This window comes from Euprymna scolopes, chromosome 5 (genome assembly GCF_053919585.1).
Source record: "Euprymna scolopes isolate OS-2025 chromosome 5, ASM5391958v1, whole genome shotgun sequence".
Classification (NCBI taxonomy): Eukaryota; Metazoa; Mollusca; class Cephalopoda; order Sepiida; family Sepiolidae; genus Euprymna; species Euprymna scolopes.
In genome coordinates, this window is record NC_136486.1 from 1,967,501 (window position 1) to 1,989,219 (window position 21,719).

A 21,719-nucleotide genomic window follows, 5' to 3' on the forward strand; every position below is an offset into this window, starting at 1 on the left:
CCACTGTTCTGAAGAACTGCCTTTTCAGTTTGTTAGCTAGCCTTGAAATTCATACTCTCCGAAGTTTATCCAATGCTTTAGAGATGCGAATTTTGATATCGCTATCCGTGGAAACTATGTTGCTGCCCAGGTAGTAAACTCGGTGACTTCTTTCAGTGTTGTTCCATGTAGAGCTTTGAATTCTCCCTCCGCATTGAAAGTCATAAACTTTGTCTTATCCGCATTAACGTAAAGATCAATATCTTTTGCAGATTTTTCTAGCTCGCGTAACAGCGACTGCGCATCAGTAATTTTATTCGTTATTTTTTACTAAATATGTACCGATGATCAGTAGATATTTAGTATCCAATAATGTTGTCATTTAAAAAAAATGTAGTTAATAAACAAAAGAAAAACTGGCTATTAATAAGTTGGTAATATTTAATCTTTTAGGTGTAGTTTCAGAATCTTATTATATATTACATTTGTTTATACACGTGTTCATTTACTTACTGTTATAATGTTTCTTCGGTTTTCCTGTTTAATATATTTGTTTACTGTTACTTTTTTTTCTCAGTTGCACCGGTCATAATTGTTGGCATCAGTCTCGGTGGAACAATGACACTTGGATTTGGCAATGAAGAATTGTAAGTTTTTTTTCGATTAACATTCTATCTTATGCAACATAACTGCATAGTGTCCACAACAACAAAAAAATAACAGTATATACTTTTTATTCAACCTTTTAAATTATATTCGTTCGTTCAAGCTAGGGTAAAACTGAGGAGCTTTGGTTTATAAGTGCTTTTGGAATTCAGAAAAAGGGAAAACAATTTGTGGGTTTCTTCTTTTTATCTAGTGTTTCCGGCAAAATCGCTTTCCTTTTCAAATACTGTCGATAGTGTTTTACACACTGCGACATGTGTGGCGTCTGTCTGCTGTTTTAAAATCACTTCTTTTTCGCAATTCCGCAAGTATGACAGCCAGTCTGTGCAATGTCATCGTCCTCACACACACACACACACACACACACACACACACATATATATATATATATATATATATATATATATATATATATATATATATATATATAGACAAATAGTATTGAATAGCACGGAATTATTCTGTTTTACAATTTTCCTTTTTATCTTCTCCAATCTCCGAATAGTCCTTTTTGTGTTTTTCTTGAAATTGTATATGTTGGATCCATAATCGCGAGCGCTTTCGACAGAAGTACTTCTATCATCCTCAGTCATATTGTAGAAATAAATGTAGATTGTTTTTTAATTTACTTATATATATATTTTTTCTTTCTTCCTACTCACGTGGTAATTTGTTACAAGTTAGGTAGGCGGATCTAACTTATACAATTTCGAGAAAAATACAAAAAGGACTATTCGGAGATTGCAGAAGATAAAAAGGAAAATTGTAAGACAGAATAATTCCGTGCTATTTGTCTAAATGAGAAAATGCTGTCTAAATATACACAATATATATATATATATATATATATATATATGTATATATATACACACACAATATATATATATATATATATATATATATATATATATATATATATATATATATATATAAAGTTGAGAAGAAAGTTCTTGTGGAAATTGTTTATTTAGATTTCAAATGACCCGTTTCTCGACCAGGTGGTTACTTGCGATGAAAGGTTGGTTCTTTACAACAAGCGATTACGCTCAGCTCGGTGATAAAGCCCCACAACACTTCCTGAAGCCAGAGTTGCACAAGAATGCCATGCTGAGCATTTGGTGGTCTGCTAACAGTTTAATCCGTTACAGTTTTTTTTTAATGTAGACGAAACTATTATAGCGACTAAATACTGTTTATAAATGGATGAAATACATCAGAAATTTCAACAATCCTCAGCATTAGTCAACAGAAAAATCCCAATCCTCCTCCATGGCAACGACCGACCATACTTTGCTAAAGCGATCCTACAGAAGTTCAATGAAAGCTCAAAGCATTAGAGAGAAAGTTGGAGCGTCCGAGACGGGCAGTATGACCTTGTAAGCAGATGCACAGAAAAAACTAGCATACGTGCAATCTTCAAACGGGAAAGCATTTAGAATAAAAACTGTCTGAAAATATAACTGTAGACTTTTGGTCGTTTCTTTGGAAGAAATTTTCTTTGCAGCTGTTTGCAGATTCGTCACCCAAGACCCAAATGAATGAAGGTAATGTTTTTCTCTGTTTGACAAGATGTATTTCCCCAGAAAGATGTTCTGTCCCTTTGTTGAAGGAACTGTTTGTTATATGCCCTGTTGGAACTGCATTAACATTGTGTAAGACGTATGTGTAAGCAGTTATACACACATCTACAAGGAACATTATGAAACACTAGACAACTAATTAAAGCAATTGTATACTCAAAATGCATATATATATATATATATATATATATATATATATATATATACACCAACTATATAATATCTGTTTTACAAGTAGTTTAATGGAATGTGCTGTGATGAACTCATCGGACTTGTATTCGTGCAATATATATATTCTTACAAACTCGCTTAGCAACAAAATCCTACCCCTTCACTATAGAAGTGTCTAAACGTCAGAATGCCTTCTACTCTAATATTTTATTCCCTCAAATCACACGACTTCGGATTTCATTCCCTGCTACCTATTTTCCTGACTGTACTTACATGCAGAAGTTTAAATGTAATGTAAACCGACATCTCACTCGTCTACTGTAAGCATTGTCCTAAATAATAACCCCTTATGTCAAAATGGCGATATGACTTGTTTGAGATGAACATGTGAAAAAATACTGAGTTGTTTGTTATTTCAAAAATGTCAAAACGTATCGGTATTTGACCAATCACAAACGGGGGAGGATAACTAATTCCAATATCTCTATTTGTATTAAGTTACAGATGTGTATATATTCCTATATTTCTATGTATAGTATTCCTAAACTAATTAACTGATCATAATGCATTCAAGGATATGCTACTAGGTGTAAGGATCGACAATATGGGCGGATTCATTTTAATTTAATGTTATGCAGGGAAATGAAACTGCTTCGTGAAAAGGATTGGATTCCTATGATGTTTGTGAAATTTAAAAATAGAGGTTAGATATTAATGAAGAAATAATTCAATTTCAGTTGTTTTTGTTTTTAAAGTTTATTGGCAGAATATAATGTGACCAAACCAAAATTCTCTATTTAAAAGTCCAAATATGTTTTTACTTGTACCAGATATACTGCATAATAATTATATACCAAATAAGCGGGATTTCTTGAATTTCAATTTTGTATGAAGGTTCATTAAGATTAGGTCTTAAATGTTAGCCATTTTCGAGAATGGAAATCATGTCTTTGGATTGAAATTTGAATAAATTTTCTACAGAATCTGTGGAAAAGATTGCTGACATTTTATCAGTTTAATTTTCGGAATCTACGACCTAATTACTGTGTTTTCTTTTGTACAGCTGCTGGTTGACTCCGGAAAATTACGCCATCTGGTATTTCATTGTACCTGCTGTCTTAATTATCCTGGTTAGTAGTTGAAGCATTCATCTATTTAATAGTAACCTTGTTCCTCCGATATTGCAATCGCTATTTATTATTATAAGGTTAACAAGAAAGATCTTGCGGAATTTTGAATTTTGATTTGGTCATCGGATGTTGAAAACGATCAATTGGGCCTTAGACGAAGCAAATCCGCGCACAACTTTTCGAGAACTTGTTTCTGAATTAAATAACGTATACGACTATTTCCAACCACTTGAGAGAGATTGGAAAGACACTATCTTAATAAATTGGTGCCAACCAAAAGAAACGCCGTTATGACGTGTCATCTTCTATTTTTTACACAACAAAAATGACCAGTTTCTCGACCGCGTTGTTACTTGCAGTGAAAAGTGTTTGTTTTTTACAAGTGACGACGCTCAACTAAGTGGTTAGACGTCGACGAAACTCCACGACACTTCTCGAAGCCAGATTTGCACCAAAAGAAGGTCACGCTGACTGTTCGGTGGTCTGCGACCGGTCTTATCCATTACAATTTTTTGAATGCAAGTGAAACCATTACAACAGAGTGGTACCGTCAACAAACGGATAAAATGCATCAGAAACTTCGACAACAACACCCAGCATTAGTCAACAGAAAAAGCCCAATTCTCCTCCACGATGATGCCCGATCGGAATTTGCTAAACCGATTCTACAGAAGTTGAATGAATTGAGATACGAAACTCCGCTGCATTTGCCATACTCTCTCTCACCTTCATCGAATACCACTTTTTCAAGCTCTTCGACAACTTTCTGCGTAAGGAATGCTTCAAAAACCTAAGCAATATCCAAAAAGGCTTCAGCGACTTCATCGCCACCAGAACGCAATATTTTTACGTTACTCGCATAAATACAATTCTTTTGCGTTGGCAAATGTGTGTTGCTTCTGGTGGTGTGTATTTTTATCAATAAAATTTTGTTTAAGCCGAAATATGTTCATTTGAAACAAAAACTTAATACTCGCAAGAAATTTTTTCAACCTGCTTCTACAGAGAACATTTGTATCAGATTGACGCTTAAATCTATGTTTGGTTTTTCTCTTAGATTTAACATAATATTTCAACTAGTTCGAGATTATCTATGTTTGAAAAAGTATTATTATTAATTTTTACGATACACTAAAAAATACGCAAAATCTCACGTAGGTATAAAAGTTCACAAATACTGGACAACTTTCTCCGCTAAGAGCGTCTTTCCTCGAAAAAATTAGATTTGAAATTCCCCATCCTATTGCCACCTGTTTCTCCGCATATACCAACATACACCTTGATACCCAACTTTTCAGTTAGTCTGCCCCTTATTGTAGTAGTTACTTGTGTTTCATTGGCAATATAGCTGGTTTGAAGCAAAAAAGAATATCACGTGGAAATATAATAGTAATTTCCACTGTATAATTATCTCCATGAGAAAAATAATTTTCCGATAAGAGTAGATGTAGGACGCTCGGAGATGTAGGACGCTCGGCAATTAAGTGACACGGGAGGTGCTAAACTGTTAAACATCCATTTTTTTTATTATACTTAAGAGTTTATATGATTAAAATGTTATTCATATGATAGGGCTTCATACCAGTGAAAAAGGGGCGGAAAAGCCGTCGAAAGAAATTCCCTGGAACGAGACGCATTATTTTTCAAATGATCTGACATCATTTGGAGGCTGAAATGAAATACCCCACAAGTAAAAACAGCCAATAAATATTATATACAAGTTTATAAGGTAAACTGTTTATTCCTACTCTTCCAATTGCAAATGCAATACGTATACATTTTTTTTTGTTATAGGATGGAAGGTAATACTTTTAAATTTAAGAATATTAAATATGAAATATTTAACATTTTTATGGCGAGACACATAGTTGTCGACTTGCGCATCACGGGCACAGCAATATAAGATACTGTTTTCTTCGGTAAACATGACAGTCGGAAATAAACCGAAAAATCATAAATTGTGGGAAAAAACGGCTGCGTTTACATAAACAAATTTATATTCACGCATAGAAAATAGGTAGAAGATAAACATACGAGGTACATTATACACACAATTTGTTGCGATATAATAAGAGAAAATTGCGAAGGAAAATATCTACGTTAACAGTCCTTACATCTAATAACGAATAGGCATAAATTGTTAAGGAAAACACGGAGAACTATTTAGCGTGTAAAACAGGATACAACTCATTTCTATATTGATAGTGTATTGCTGTAATTGTTGTAATTGCTTGCTTTATGTGAGTCAGATCTCAACGTACAGGAGACATTCCGATCGAGATGAATGAAGAAACGAACATGTACAAACAGATGATGAGGAAAGACAAACAGCGAGCAATTCATGAACAATTCAAACAATTAGAAGACAAATCGGTTAATAACTTTATAAAAGACCTGTACAACGTTATCAAAAATTTGAAAAGACAGTTCAAACCAGCTACTGATGCTGTAAAAAGCGATACTGGAGAAATGCGTACATGAGGGAAACAAGTTAAAAAAAACGATGGAAGACATATTGTGAAAATCTTTACAGGAAATCCAACATCCAACCATCCGACGAACACATAAAGGGGAAGGCAAGAAGATGAGCCCCCACCAACATGTTCAGAAGTTGAAAAAGCAATCAGAGATTTGAGGCCGATAAAATTTCTAGGAATAGATAATTTTATAGCTGAACTTCTGAAGAAAGGAGGCAACAACGTCATCCAATATTTTCACAAAATGTGCACAGCGATTTGGAAACAAAAAGAATGACCATCTGACTGAAGAACATCAATATTCGTCATACTTCCGGAAAAAGGCGACACATTTAAATGCACGATGTTTGTCCCAAGGGTATTCAGAGAAAATCACAGAGTCTTTGACCAAGTTGGGCATCAAGATAATTCCTCCTTATAGTCCGGACCTTGCTCCCTGTTACTTTTTGTTATTCCCTAATCTCAAGGAAACCATTAGAAGCTGTCGGTATGAGACAATTAAGGGTATGAAAGTGGCTGTAACGAGGATGATTGACACACTTTCACAAGAGGAATTCCGTGAGGTCTTCAAGAAATTCAAGTTGGGACAGCAATACAAGTGCATTGCAACTGGGGGAGATTACGTTTAAGTAGATTAGAGTTTCATGTGTGTACTATCAATAAACGGGCCCATACGAAAAGAGTCTGGGAACTTATTGAATGCACTTCCTATATTTCAAACAGATACTGTAACGTGCATCCAGGAGATAAGCGCCCGCGTGTTTGCGTGTTGTGTGGGTACGTGGGAGAGACGGATGAGGGGAAAAAGACTTACTTCGAGACCAGCTCAGCGTTACCGACCAAAAATAGAAAAGAAAGACCAAGATGGCGGCCGCCGTCTTTTGTAAAGTATGATTTCTCGGAATATGCAAATTTAGCCGGCTTAGAACGACGATAAAAGCGGGTGAGGGGAAAGACGTCGGCGAGTGACGATTGAGTTGGCTGGGGAATCGTGTGGCTGTTGCTTCTTGTGCCGTGTTGAGGATATTTTACCGTTGTTGGAATCCGTGCAGAACCGGTGCAAAAAGATTATTGAATTGCTGCAACATTTATAACATCTTTTCCTGAACTTACCGTGTTAAAGAGAGAGTCGGGCGCCATCTTGAATTTTTCCTTACACATTTCTGTTACAGATACTTCAAACGTCATTAATGTTGGCGGTTGCTACTGATGTTGTAGTATTACGGCTGCAATATCATTACAAAAATAGAAATTTTAAATGTAAAAAATAATATCCATTGTGAAACACTGTTTTTTTTTGTTGTTGTTTTTTCGTCTTTGTTTTTTCAGGCGAATATTGTGTTCCTCATATTAATCGTAAAGGCGCTTCTGTCTGCCGAATGCGTGTTACAACAAAGTCTGAAACAACGACTAAAGTAAGTCTTTATAAAACAGTTGCGATCGTTTTCCCTCCACAAATTCGTTAGCACGAGCGCATGACAGCGACTATGCATGCGACTAATCATGTGTGGGTGGGGGGTAATTTATCTATACTAGGCGCCATTTACCTTCACAAAGTATGTTATGCTTTTTGTCGAGTATGTCTGGATTTTTTTATGTTTTTATTTATTTATTTATTTATTTATTTTTGTATAGCCTAATGTCCACAGTGTTATTATAGTTTGGAACAATTGCTCATATGACAATATGTCCTGTTAGGGGTGCACGTGAGTAAAAAAATAAAATAAAAATAAACATAAAACATGGTTGAAAACAGTTGCACGAACATCTGATTCAAAAATACACAAACAAAAAGACTACTGACTTATGTGATTGTTTGTAGATGTTAACAAGTACCAGACGGGAACAGATGTTTTGTTTTTACGTGTCGACATTTCAATCTCATGTCCATAACATAAGATTTTGACTCTAGCACTCAAATATCTCAATCCCCTATCAAAAAATGTAACACATTTTTTCTATTTTACTAACGCTATCTTAGATTTATTTTATTATTACAAGTTTAGTATTATATAGATCTTTTATTGGTTCCTTTGCGTTTATTTTTGTACTTTATGCTTATATAGTACAACAATTTTCAAATAAACAAAATATGACGAAAGTTAACAGGAATAATGTGACAGAATTAGTATTTACTGAACACCTCTCATAAAACTAATTCTCCTATCCTTATCGGTATTTACTTTTTATTCTATTTCAAGAACCGGTGCTCGTGCTATTGGAATTTTAACGCCATTATTAGGATTTACCTGGCTCTTTGGTATATTGGCAATAAATGAGGATCTGGTGGTTTTTGAATATCTATTCACTATTTCCAGTTCATTACAGGTGACTATGTTTTGTTTTTGTTTTTTCGTTTTCACTTTGTTACGGTATAGGGGTCGTGTGTTAATTGGGAAGTGTCGGGGTCAAGAGGTCAGATAATGACACCAGGCTGGAGTTGCAAACCATATGATTTTGAGACCAATCTTCACCGGTGGGCTTTAAAGCAGAAAATACATTTATGGCGGTTCTATTCAGGAAAGGTCCGGGTAATCCACATGAGTGACTGCAGTATCAAAACGAACTCTAAGTATATCTATCTCTGTCTGTCTGCCTTTCTGTCTATCTCTTTCTCTTTCCTTTCCTTACACGCTGTCGCTCTCTTTCGCTCAAACGGGTAATCTATTTTTGTAACTGTTGTGCTGTTTTAAATAAATCTTAAGAATTAAGAAAAAGAAGTGTCGGAATGAGTTTCAACAACAAAGGTGACAACCTAAGTCAACATCGACGACAGAAACGAGAAGGTCGACAATACACGCTAGAAAAGAATTTGTACCTTCATCGCTAATCTACAAGACTACAGTTATTGTTTTCTTTTTAAGCGTTCCCAGCTACTGTCGCGGTTTCCTTTCAAATGATTAACACATAAAAAACGTCAGAATAACTTTTTTTTTACATGTTCACCACTTATCAAGACCCAAGGGCCACTCGGGGATAAGGGTTATTGTGTGTACAGTAATCAATGGGATAGTGTAGCAATAGTATTGGAGAATTGATAAGGTGTCATTAGTTCAGGGGGCGGTTCATCAGGAATTTGTTTGTGTTGGACTTGAAGACATCCAGGTTGAAGTCGGGAGGGAAACAGGCAAGCGGAACAGAATCATCTCACACATTCACAATTGAAAAATTTATTTTTCAAACATAAAAATATTGAAAAATGTTGTAAAGTGCAAAACTTTGTTGTGGTGCTCAATAAAGTTGAGAAATGACTGAAAATATTGAAAAATGTTGTAAAGTGTTGTAAAAATGTTGTAAAGTGTTGTTGTGGTGCTAAATAAAGTTGAGAATTGAAAGGGAAATAAGGCATCAAAACATAAAAATGTACTAATGACCCGCCGCTTATCAAGGCTCGAGTGGCACTCGAGGATAAGGATGAAAGAGAACCTCGCCACAACGAAAACAATAAGTGGAATGTGATAAGATAAATTCTATAAAATCTATATAATCTATAAAAATGGCGGAACAAAAAACTAACATTGTCGTAGTTGGTTGTAAAACAGCCTCGAAAATAAAAATTAATTTATAAATTGTTTGTTTTTTCTGCAGGGTTTTTTCATCTTCATAGCTTATTGCATAGGTAACAAACAGGTAAGTGTGTTTCTTGTGGAATTTTAATTTCATCATCATCATCATCATCATCATCATCATCATCGTATACTATTATTGACCAATACTTTTTCTTATATTAAACGAGAGAAAAATAAAAGTCTCCCATGAAATTTAGCATTTCCCAAATTATATTTGCATATTATCTGAACTCCAAAACACGCGGCTTTTTTTTACTGTAGAAGACAAAACTTTACTTAATATCTGCAATTACCATATGCTTGCTTGTATTAATAAAGTGGCCTACATGATATCCATACCAAACCATTGAACATAGCTAATAATTTAACTTTTACTATATTTGTAACTGAAATATACAGTATCTTAGCTGTGATACTAGGGCTATTTTTCTGAGTAGATGCAATGCTCTGTGCCTGACCTTAATGTCTGCCTATAAATACAGAATAGGAATTCCGAATTACCATTAACTAGTTGTTCTTCTTATAACTGGAAAAAACACCTAACGGATAGATACGAAATACGAATATACATTTTACCTCCATGATGACTACCTATGCTTGCTAAAAAAAAAAAAAAATTTTCTTCAAACTAAACCTTACCCGAAACTCTAATCCTAATGGAGATCTACTGTTATTTGTAAGTAAATAAACCCTGTCTCTTGAACGCTAACAATCTGCTCCTTCCAACCAAGCCGCCACTTAACGCCTATATTGCACAGCATTTGTAGAGTCCATTCCTATTCAGTTAGGTATTTAACAGCCAAAGTATATACTCGCAAGCAAAGCGATCTGCATTACATAACTATGTCTCCTCCTAGATAGTTTTGCAACGATTAATACGAAACTGAACCGATACTCCTTGTTATGCAAAATGTCCCATGACTCTTACTTGAAAGCTGAAATTATCTCCCCTCAATAATAGAAACACACTTTATGCCTACAACTTCAACTTTATTCGCATCTACTGAAAATCTGTCCATATATTTATTTACCTAATTATACATGACTCGAAACTTACTGTTTTATCACTACTATATTGCACTCACATCTCAACCCTCCTGTCATCTAAAAAATGGTTTGGGCACAACTCGTAGTTCAATTCTTAATACCTACTCATACTGTAACGTCATCATAGATCTAAGCTAACATGAATAAAATTTAAAAAATATAAAGGGAAAGCCTCAAACCACATTATCTCCTTTCTAACAAGCCTTCTTACAATCATAGTTGCTTACACTGCATGAGCTCTACTCACCCCATTTATCCAGTAACAATGAAATAGCAATGTCCCTAAATCACTTTGAAGAGTGTAGCTATTCAGCAGATATATAACCTCTACAAACTAACACAGTATCATTAACTAACCACGCGGGGTCGCAGAAATACCTGTATTAGAACCATGGCGCGGAGCAAACCCTCTCAGTGCTGACGAATCCAGTAGATCTTCCCAGATCATCCGTCTAGAAGGAAAACTCTGAAACTAAATCAAAGGGGAGGGAAGCCTCTTCAGTCTTGGATGACAACCTTCCTAGAGCTGGTGACTCAAATAAATTACCAGTTTGCAAACCTAAACTGCTTAAGGAGTAGATAGGATCTGTCTATCACCCGACTTCCATACTCCTTCTTTGCCTATTAGTTAGACGCAGAGATGCTATCACAGTGACTCGACAGAAACACTCAGTGGTAGATTTTGTATCTTGTCTAGGGCAATGAACGACATTTTCCCCACTCCCGACACACCCCACCCTTAAAATTGGGCACTTGAGAGTGCTTGAGTACCATATATGCCTGAGCAATTAGATTGGGTTGACCTTCCTCTGATGGGTTGAGGGTACCGAATTGACAGTTCCTGGCTGCTGTTTCCGACTGGTAGTACAAGGGCCCTAACTCTTTGGTAGCGCTTAGAGCGGCTGCTCCATCAACAGTTGTAAAATATCGGGATGTTTGTAGTGCCATGTCGCGCATGGAAAGGGACCCTGCACTCATCCCCGGTGGGCTTTCCAGAGACCACAATCCTAATTGAAATAAGGTCTGCTGATGGTCTACTCGTGATGCATGTCTGATGCTCTGCATAACCTCTTGTTCAGTCTCCCCCTTATCTAAACTGAAACTCTTTAAAAATATGACGACAGTGCAATCTAAAAATAAGCTTAAACCAGGCTTAGGGTCAAACAAATCCAACTTGCCTCTTCCCTTGAGGCTTGCATTCACAAATATCCGTGGGCTTAGAACTAATTTAGCTGATGTTGAAGCATTTCTCCTAACAAATACCCCAGATATCTTAGCACTAAATGAGACTAACCTACACTCCGTCTCCTCTAACTACTTTAACATGCCTGGATATCTCCCACTCTGCAGTAAGGATTCTGACAGACACATGCACGGACTTGGAGTTTACATTGGTAATACCCTTCCCTTGTCTAGAGAAACACACCTAGAATTGGAGGACGAAGCCTTTATGTGCTTTAGACTAAGCTTGCAATACAACATTAGCTACTTTTACTTTCTCTACCGCTCTCCCTCGACCCAGGACTGCACCATAATACACAAAGTCTCTGACAGCATATACACATCACTCTCCCTCGACACTAGTGCACAAGTACATGTATTTGGTGAGTTTAAGGTCCACCACAAAAACTGGCTTTGATTCTCTACTTACACAGATGCAGCGGGCAGAGCAGCTCGTAGCTTCTCTATATCTCACTCCCTATCACAAATTGTTACGTTTCCAACCCGTTTCCCTGACCAGGATGAACAACATGCATCACTTCTAGATCTGTTTTTGACCACAGTTTCTGATGATTGTATAACGAATGCCGACAGTCCACTTGGGAACGCTGATCATGCAGTGATAATAGTTAAAATCGCCCTAAACTATACAGCCAAAACTGAAGAGCCAGTGCTCAAAACAACGAGATATTATAAAAAGGCTGACTGGGAAGCCATCAGAGATCTTATCAGAGATGCCCCATGGGGAAATATTTTTTCTCTTCCTGCTGAACAGTGCGCAAACGAGACCACTGAAGTATTCAAAACTGCAATCGAAGCGCATGTTCCCATGCGGAAATTTTATAGCAAGCCCCACTCTCCCCAATGGTTTACTTCGACTTGCGCAACTGTCATTGCTCAAAGGCAGCATGCATACCGCAGATTTAACCGACATAAGTCCAGTTCAAACAGACAGAAGTACATAGAAGCTAGAAGTAACGTTAAGAAAGAAATAGCGACAGCTAAGAGGGAATTTACGGAAACCACTAAAAAACGCATCGAAGCACAAAAACTAAGAACTCGTGACTTCTGGAAAATCTACAACAGTGTAGTAAATAATGGGCAATCAACAATTCCCCCACTAACCAAAAATAACGAGGTTGTTTACTCAGCAACCGCAGCAACCGACAAGGCTAACATGTTTGCCAGTCGGTTTACCTCAAGCTCCACACTGGACCCTGCCAACCACCCCCTACCTGAATTTCCTATGCGGACAGATGCCACGCTAGAAGATCTGAAAATCACCCCTGTTCAGGTGCATGCTATAATAAAAAAAACCTTGACACTTCAAAAGCATGTGGACCCGATCTCATCCCAGCTGTGCTATTAAAAAAGTGCTCAGCCGAAGTAGCTCAAGTTCTTTCCAAACTCTACAACAAATGTCTTAATGAATCATGCTTTCCGGGCTGTTGGAAAACCTCTTCTGTGGTACCAGTATTCAAGAATTCTGACGAAAGAACTGATCCATCAAATTATCGCCCCATTAGCCTCCTCCCACTTTTCGCCAAAATATTTGAGACCTTAATTAACCATGCTTTATTCCGTCACCTTACAGATGCTAAATTTCTGACTGACCAACAATATGGATTTAGACAAGCCCGTTCCGCAGCAGACATCCTCACTGTAATATCTGAATGTATATACCATTCACTGGGGGGAGGGCAGAGCGGTAGCTCTATATATATCTAAGGCTTTTGACAAGGTATGGCATGAGGGTCTCCTCAGGAAAATTAGATCATACGGTATCACTGGTAGAATACTTAACATAATTAAATCCTTCTTAGATAAGAGAAAAATTCAGGTTGTCCTCGACGGTCGTACATCTAAACAATATGATATAAATGCGGGAGTGCCTCAGAGGTCTATCCTTGGACCTCTACTGTTATTGATATTCATAAATGACCTCCCCGACAAAATTGCCTCTGAGATGGGTATATATGCTGATGACACCACGCTCTATAACAGACACGACAGGAAAACAAATGAACACATATCTAAAGAAATAGCAGAAACACTAGAGGAAGACCTCCAATCAGTAGTGGAATGGAGACAAAAATGGATGGTCACGTTCAATGCTGCCAAGACTAAACTAGTTTCATTCAATAATTACAAGAAACCTTCTCTACCACCTATAGCAATGGCCAACGACTCTTTATCTGAGAGTACATCTTTCAAACTCCTTGGCCTAACGTTCACAGGAAACATGAGTTGAAACAATTATATTGAAAACATTGCCAGGGCCGCTGCGAAAAAGATAGGCTCTCTCTACCGTGCTAGAAAACTACTAACACTCGAAAGTATCCTGTACCTCCATAAGGCCACCATTCGCTCATGTATGGAGTATTGCTGTCATATTAGGGCTGGTGCATCTGCTACTAGTATCTCGCTCCTTGACAAGGTTCAAAAGAGTCTGATAGGCCCTGAACTGGCATCTAAGCTTCAGCCTCTGTCCTATCGACGAGACGTTGCATCCCTCTGCCTGTTCTACAAGTATTTTAATGGTGAATGCTCTGACGAACTGCAAGCACCTGTGCCCCCATGATGTGAATACCCTCAACAAACCCGACAGGCTGCTAAATCCCACTCCCACACAGCAGAGTTCCCTAGATGTAAAAGATCTTTCTACTGCAGTAGTTTCTTCCGCAGAACCGCTAGACTTTGGAATTCCATTCTAGGTCCCTGCTTCCCCAACTGTACTGACGTGCAGAAGTTCAGGTGCAACGTGGACCGACATCTTGCTGCCCAAATCCCTACATAGTACCCCAGTAGTCGTTGCCCCTGATAGTAGCCTCCTACACCAAAGTGGCAATGTTCCTTGTTTGGGGTGAAAATGTAATTAAAAAAATCATCTTTTATAGAGTGACAAAATAAAATTTTAACTCCTATTGAAACGGCAATGACCGATAGACATAGTTCCAATATGCATTGCTGTATATACCTTCAGAGGTTCAATTCCGGTTTTTCCTCAGGTTTTACTCCGGAACTTTTTCTATTAACTTTTACGTATTTTTGAAGCATAAAGTTATATGTGCGTTTCCTATTTCGCGTTATTGCTGTACTCTACAAGAGTATTCGTTTGACAGTAGAGATGGGTATATTTGCTGATGATACATCGAGATGGATATATTTATTGAGGATACAATGCTCTATAATATGCATGAGGGAAAAACGGTAGTACACAAATCTACGACAATGGCAGAATCGTTAGAAAATGACCTCCAGACCGTAGTCGACTGGGGCCGTAAATAGATGGCAACATTTAATGCTAATAAGACTAAGCTGCTCTCATTTAACAATTACAAGAAGCCTCTCCAATCGCTGATACCCGTGACGAATAATGCCCTTCAAACTCCTCTGCCTAACATTCACGGGCAATATGAACTGGAACAAATACATTGAGGACAGTGCGAAGGCTGCTGCAAGGAAGGTGGGTTCCCACTATCGTGCGAGAGTACCATGTACTTCTATAAGGCAACATTCGCTCATGCATGGTCTATTATTGCTACATTTGCACTGGTGTATCTACCACTTGGATAGGGTCCAAGAAAGTCTTCGATCTAATAAGTGCCACTTTGTCAATTAAGCTCTAACCTGTCCAATCGCCACAATGGTGCATTTCTGTGCATGTTTTACAAGTATTTTAATGGAATGTGCTCTGGTGAACTTGTTGAACGTGTACCTCCTCGATGTACATATTCCCCACTTAGCAACTAAAATACACCTCTTCATTGTTGAGGTCCCTAAATGCCAGAAAGATGTATACTCTAATAGTTTCTTCCCCCGAACAGCTAAACTTTGGAGGTCCTTTCCTGCTACCGGCTTCCCTGACTAAAACAACATCTTATTAATCTTTCATAGGCATGGTCCCAAATAGTAGCTCCTTACGTCCAAGTGGCGATGCACCTATTAGGATGAACGTGAGTAAAAATGGGGAAGAGGGAAATGCAGTATTACATTGTATTCACATTCGGAGATGATTGGCTCGATTTTGTAGCTCCAGTTGACCATAGCAATTTTTATCAACCCATTGTTTTCTTCTATATCGAGAGTGCTTCTGAGTCAATAAAACGGCGTCCGAAGGTATGAATTCCATATCAATAGAAGCTTGTCATTCTCTAACCCTCTGATCCATAACTGTTGCATGATCTTTTCTCAAGTATTTTTAAGAGAAAAGCTCGATGTGACTAAGGAATTCTTCTTGACTTCATGTCCAGAGATAACAAGGATCACTTGCAGCCTTTGTAATCTTTACTCAGCAAATTCCGTCTTGGCTCTGCACAGACAATACCCATAAAGGAGATGCAAGTCGTTCAATTTAGTAGGCATTGTGGAACCAGCACTCTAGCAACAGGTGTGTTTAACACTGAGCCTAATTTATTGGCAGCCGCTTATCTCTTCCAAAGAGGACATGCATAATATTTAGAAGAAAAACACTGAGATAAAGCAGTACATCTTACTGTGTATAACGTGTCGCTCCTCCTCAAAGTCTATTATGTTCTGTAGAATGTTGTTCTAGTAGTTTTTATTTTGTTTTTTAGTTTTAGTTTTTATTTTCCTTAAATGAGAAGTTGCTTATAATGATTATGACCAGAGAAATGAAGTTGGTGTGGTTCTCAAGTATTATTCCTGACTACGTGATGTTAACAGGTCGCTTTCTCTTCCCTGTTTCTGAGATGGTATCGGTAGCTTTTCCTTTGTTGGTATAGCGGAGGTTTGAGTTCAGAGTTTTCCCTCTCTTGAAAAAAGTAGGCCTATTCTGTTGACTAATACTGGCTGTTGTTGCTAAAGTTTCTGATGCATTTCATCCATTTGTTGACATTACTTCTTCGCCCTAATAGTTTCGACTGCATTAAAAAATTGTAATGTATGAGACAGGTCGCAGACCACTAAACAGTATGACCTTCTCTTGATGCAAATCTGGCTTCGAGAAGTGTCGGTGAGCTTCGTCGACGTCTAACAACTGAGCTGAGCGTCGTCGGTTGTCGTAAGCAACCCATTCTTTATCGCAAGTCACAACGCAGTCGAGAAACGGGTCGTTCTTGTTGAGTAAAAGAAGGGAAGATAGCACTTCATAAAAGCGTTTCTTTTGGTTCTTCAATTCGTGAGGAATCCATCTATCAAGTTTTTTTTTCTTTCCAATGTCTCTTAATTGGCTCGAAATCGTCGTATAGGTTACGTTCAATTCAGAAGCAAGTTCTCGAACAGCTGTGCGTAGATTGACTTCGACTAACGCTCGTTGTCAACACTCAATTGCCAACCACTAATCTCATCATATTCTAGACTCTTGTCGCCACCACGAAATTTCTTAAACTACCATTGTGCGTTCAGCACGTAGGCGTTCCATGGGCCAAACGCTTCGATATTTCGAGCCGTTTCAGCAGCTTTTCGACTTTGCTTGAATTGAAATAAGAAAATGTACGAATTTGCTTTTTTCCATCTTGTATTCAACATTCTGAAAATAATACATAATAGTTTTAAAACAATTGAATTTAAACGATTAGACAGAGCTAAAAACGTTCTTTCAAATGATATATAAAGTGAAGGTATTATAAAGAAAAAACTTATTTGAAAATACATCATTTGAAATCAAAATTAAAAATTCAACAAGAAAATTCTTATCAACCTTATATTAATTATCATTCGATTTTACAGATTCGGAAAAACATCTTCAAGAAAAAACGCGGTAAATCTGTTCCCACTAAACCGACTGCAAGCACTTCTAATTCAGAGAGCAGCAAAGAAACTAACGTAAGTATAAGTATAAGTATTTATTTGCTCCCCCACCGAGAAAATTAGGCACAAGGCCGATTTTTAATGTGAGGAGTGAAGGGGAAATGGGGACCAACTCCCCGGGGAGTAGGGGAGCTGGATAGTGACAATTTGTATGAAGGGTTGCCCCTACATTGACCAAGGTCTTTGCTAGTCTTGTATTGACACTTGTTGCCCCGGCCCCGAAGGACCGGAGCCAGGTAAGTATGAAACTAACGTAAGTATATCTATAAAGACCGGTGTTCGATAGAAAAGAAACGTTTTCTTAATTCTGTTAATGGCGCGTATATAAAGAATTGATTGACAGATTAGTATGCGTCATTTAACACATGCAATGTACGAAGGCAAATTATTGATCTGCATTGAATATACAAACAATGTTTACAAACATGTCGGCATGGATGTTGGCAGAGACGTTATAGTTGGTTCTTTACGATTCATGAGTTAAACTCTTAATTATAAAAGTCAGAAAAATAAGTAGCAATTGCAAACTGATGACTACAAGGTATTATGCTATACATTTTTATATGCATGCTCTAGAATATATTGTGTACTTTTATTCTGACTCAGAACACTCACGTAGATACAAAGTAATCTAAAGATATAAGACAATAAAACCGTATATAGAACAAAGAAATAAGATTTAAGAAACATAATAGAACTAATAACATTAGTAAGTATCAAATATATATATATATATATATATATATATATATATATATAGATATATATATATATAGAGAGAGAGAGAGAGAGAGAGAATTTTTTTAAAGACAATGCGGGGAGAGACCGGAATTATGAAAGTAAAGAAAGAAAAACAAACAAATGTAGACGGGTGTGCTTGAGTAGAGGAGTGTCTAGCCTTTATTCGTCTATCTTTCTTCACCTCAATGTATAATTATTTATAACCAAGTTGCTGGTATGTCCGGTGTATGTAAAGTCCGTGGGTGGTATGGAACTTTGATTAATTTCGAGAGAAAGGGACCTCTCTTTTTCAAAAGACAAAAGTGGATTAAAGATGGCGGAAAAGATAAATAATTATACATTGAGGTGAGGAAAGATAGACGAATAAAGGCTAGACACTCCTCTACTCAAGTACACCCGTCTGCATTTGTTTGTTTTTCTTTCTTTACTTTCATAATTCTGGTCTTTCCCCACATTGTCTTTGGCTTTAAAAAAAAATTCTATATATTTCTTTACCAACAATGCTTCAAGCAAACTACTACCTACTCTTATATATATATATATATATATATATATATATATATATATATATATATATAAGAAGAAGAAGAAGAAGAAGAGAGTTGTAAAGTAGAATTTTACAAAAAAAAACTATTATTCAGCAAAATACAGGATGACAAAAAAAAACAGCGGACATTCAATTGTTTTTCTGAGCATTTTACAGTCAGCGGAGAAAAAAAAAGGCCAAAGACCCTAGTGTTTTGATGTGATGTTTTGAATATAATAAACTAGTTATGACCACAGTTTCATTTCATACGGACAAAACACTAAGAAACGGGGCCTAATTAGAGTTGGGGCCCTTTGGGGGGGGGTCACCCTGTACTCCAAAGCTGGGTGCTCCTTAATCCGCGGAGTTTCAAAGAATGCTATTTCTTCTCATCAGAGGAAAAAATTGTAAGCGAAATAGTCAGAAAGTCACGTTAAAAGTTTTAAGATTTCAATGAATTTGCTGATTCGGTTAAAACTTAAAGTTTTAGGATTTGTAGTCACAAAACTAAAAAAAAAAAATAACATTCCAGGTAGAAAGATATTCAAAAATTAAGAATAATTGAACTTCAACAAGGGTTGTTAATAGTGCTATATCAAAGAGAGCAAACTATATTTTTCTTCCTGATGAAATCCAATATGATTGAAACGGTCTGCATATCGTAGCAAGGTATGACTGTATTTACATAATATATATATATATATATATATATATATATATATATATATAAAAGAATCAACGTACAGTACTGATCCGCTGTACCACAGTTCATCAGTGTGGTTAGACCAGCAATTACCTCAAGCCAGGATTGAAATTCGACCGCCCAGGCGACAGTCAGCGATTCTTACCGTTACGCTATTTGGCTGCTAACAAGATGTTTCAGCGAAATTACAATGTAAAAACATTAAAAAGAAAATTTTTTATTAATGTTAAAATGATTTATTCAAAAAAATTAAATGGCAATGAAAGAATTATAGTTAATGCAGAAATAAATTTAATTAGAAATATAAATGAAATAAAATTAGGTCTAAATCAACAAATGTTATTACCGGAAACGAAAATTAATATATTAAGTAATTAGTTTCGTATGCGTTTGTTACAATCGGGAAAGAATATTAGTTTGGTACAATGGGGAAAGAAGTGGCTGGTTACTTTTAATGCATCTAAAATCCAACTTCTGTCTTTACATCATCAACATTCTAATCCCACTCTGTCATCAATTGAAATGAATGGCTCTCATCTTGAAGAGGCTCCATGTTTTGACAAGCTCCGGTGCTTGGCCGTTACTCCTGATCTCAAATGGAACACGTACATCAAATCCATTGCCATGGTCGCTAGGAAAATGATGGGATCCTTCTATCGATCCAGTAGATATCTCACTGTTGATACAGTTCTCCACCTATATAAGAGCCATGTACGTCTAAGGATGGAGTACTGTTGCCACATCTGGACAGGAGCTGCTAGAAATACCTTATCCTGATTTGACAGTCTTCAAAACAGACTTCGTAGCCTAGTGGGAGAATACCTTTTCTCTTCCCTAGTATCTTCTTCTCACAGAAGAGAGGTTGCTATCCTGTTTCTGCTTATCGTTATTTTCATGGCAAGTGCTCGTCTGAGCTCCAATCTATGGTCCCCTCGCCAAACTTTCACGAGAAACACTCGTCTAGCTGAAAACACGATCAATAATTTCTCCCACTCTTTACCTGTGCCTAAACCAATCCAATTTACCAAATGTCCATTACTAACTGTACGCTATTAACCCTTATCCTCGAGTGGATTTTGGGCCTTGACAAGTGGTGAATCCTTTGTAAAAAAATTTTTGGAATTAAAATTAAAAGCAAATAAACAGATAGACATATGTTATAGATTTCACAGTTATCCAGGTAAATATATAAAGACTAATTATAAATAATATATCAATAAAACATTAAATAAAATACTTTTATTACAATATATATATATATATATATATATATATATAAGCTGACCAATTATATAGATAATTAAAGCCTAAAATACTTAAAAGTTTGGATAATACTGTTAATAAACACAAGGTATTTGTTTTAGTAAAGACAATGAAAGCAAAATCCGGAGAATTAATTCGGAGTAGAATTTATAGTGGACTAGCAGTTCAGCCTGGCGTTACTCGGGCCCTATGTACTGTTCATAACTTTATGTGTATATGTGTATATATATTAAATAGTTTGACTCGTGGCCAGGTAACCTACAAAGGTCAACTATATCAACTTTTACCTCTTGACAGCAAAATTTTCGCCCAAAAGCTGATTTAAAATCTTGCTGCATGCCTGAATACCCTTTATCTAAAATTTCAAATGTTTAGATCCAAAATTGGCTGAATAGTTTGCTAGAGACCGCAAAGGTCAAATCTGTTCAACTTTGGCCCCTCAGTGGCACAATTCTCGGCCAAAAACCGATAAAAAACCTTGCCCTATGTAAAATTTCAAATGTTTGGACCAAATATTGGCTGAGTAATTTAGTAGACACGGCAGAGGTCAATTCTTTTAAAACATTGACCCCATTTTTGACCTCTTATTGTTTTGTGTTTTAGTCCAAAATTAGTGGAGGATTTTGGTAACATTTTCAAAGATCAAATCGTTGAACTTTGGCTCCTTGTTAGCCAAATTTCTGACCAAAAACCGCCTTTTCCTAAATCTCAATACCCTTTATGTCAACTCGCGATTCTGTATATATATATATATATATATATATATATATATATATATGTGTGTGTGTGTGTGTGTGTGTGTGTGTGTGTGTGTGTGTGTGTGTGTGTGTGTGTGTATTAAAACGTTTGACTCATGTCCAGGTAACCTACATCT

At 36.6% G+C, this 21,719-nt stretch overlaps 1 protein-coding gene across 3 annotated transcripts in view; it reads left to right on the forward strand.

Moving 5' to 3' along the window:
- The window catches only part of LOC145276684 (uncharacterized), a 262,149-nt gene that overhangs the window by 232,701 nt on the left and 7,729 nt on the right, over positions 1-21,719 (forward strand). For 2 of the 3 annotated variants that reach the window (XM_080127862.1, XM_080127863.1), the window contains exons 29-34: positions 557-626; positions 3,460-3,526; positions 7,333-7,418; positions 8,205-8,331; positions 9,592-9,633; positions 17,532-17,627. In XM_080127862.1, the coding sequence (XP_079983988.1) occupies positions 557-626; positions 3,460-3,526; positions 7,333-7,418; positions 8,205-8,331; positions 9,592-9,633; positions 17,532-17,627 (488 nt within the window). The remainder of the gene's footprint in view (positions 1-556; positions 627-3,459; positions 3,527-7,332; positions 7,419-8,204; positions 8,332-9,591; positions 9,634-17,531; positions 17,628-21,719) is intronic. The other variant, XM_080127864.1, reaches the window with a different exon arrangement.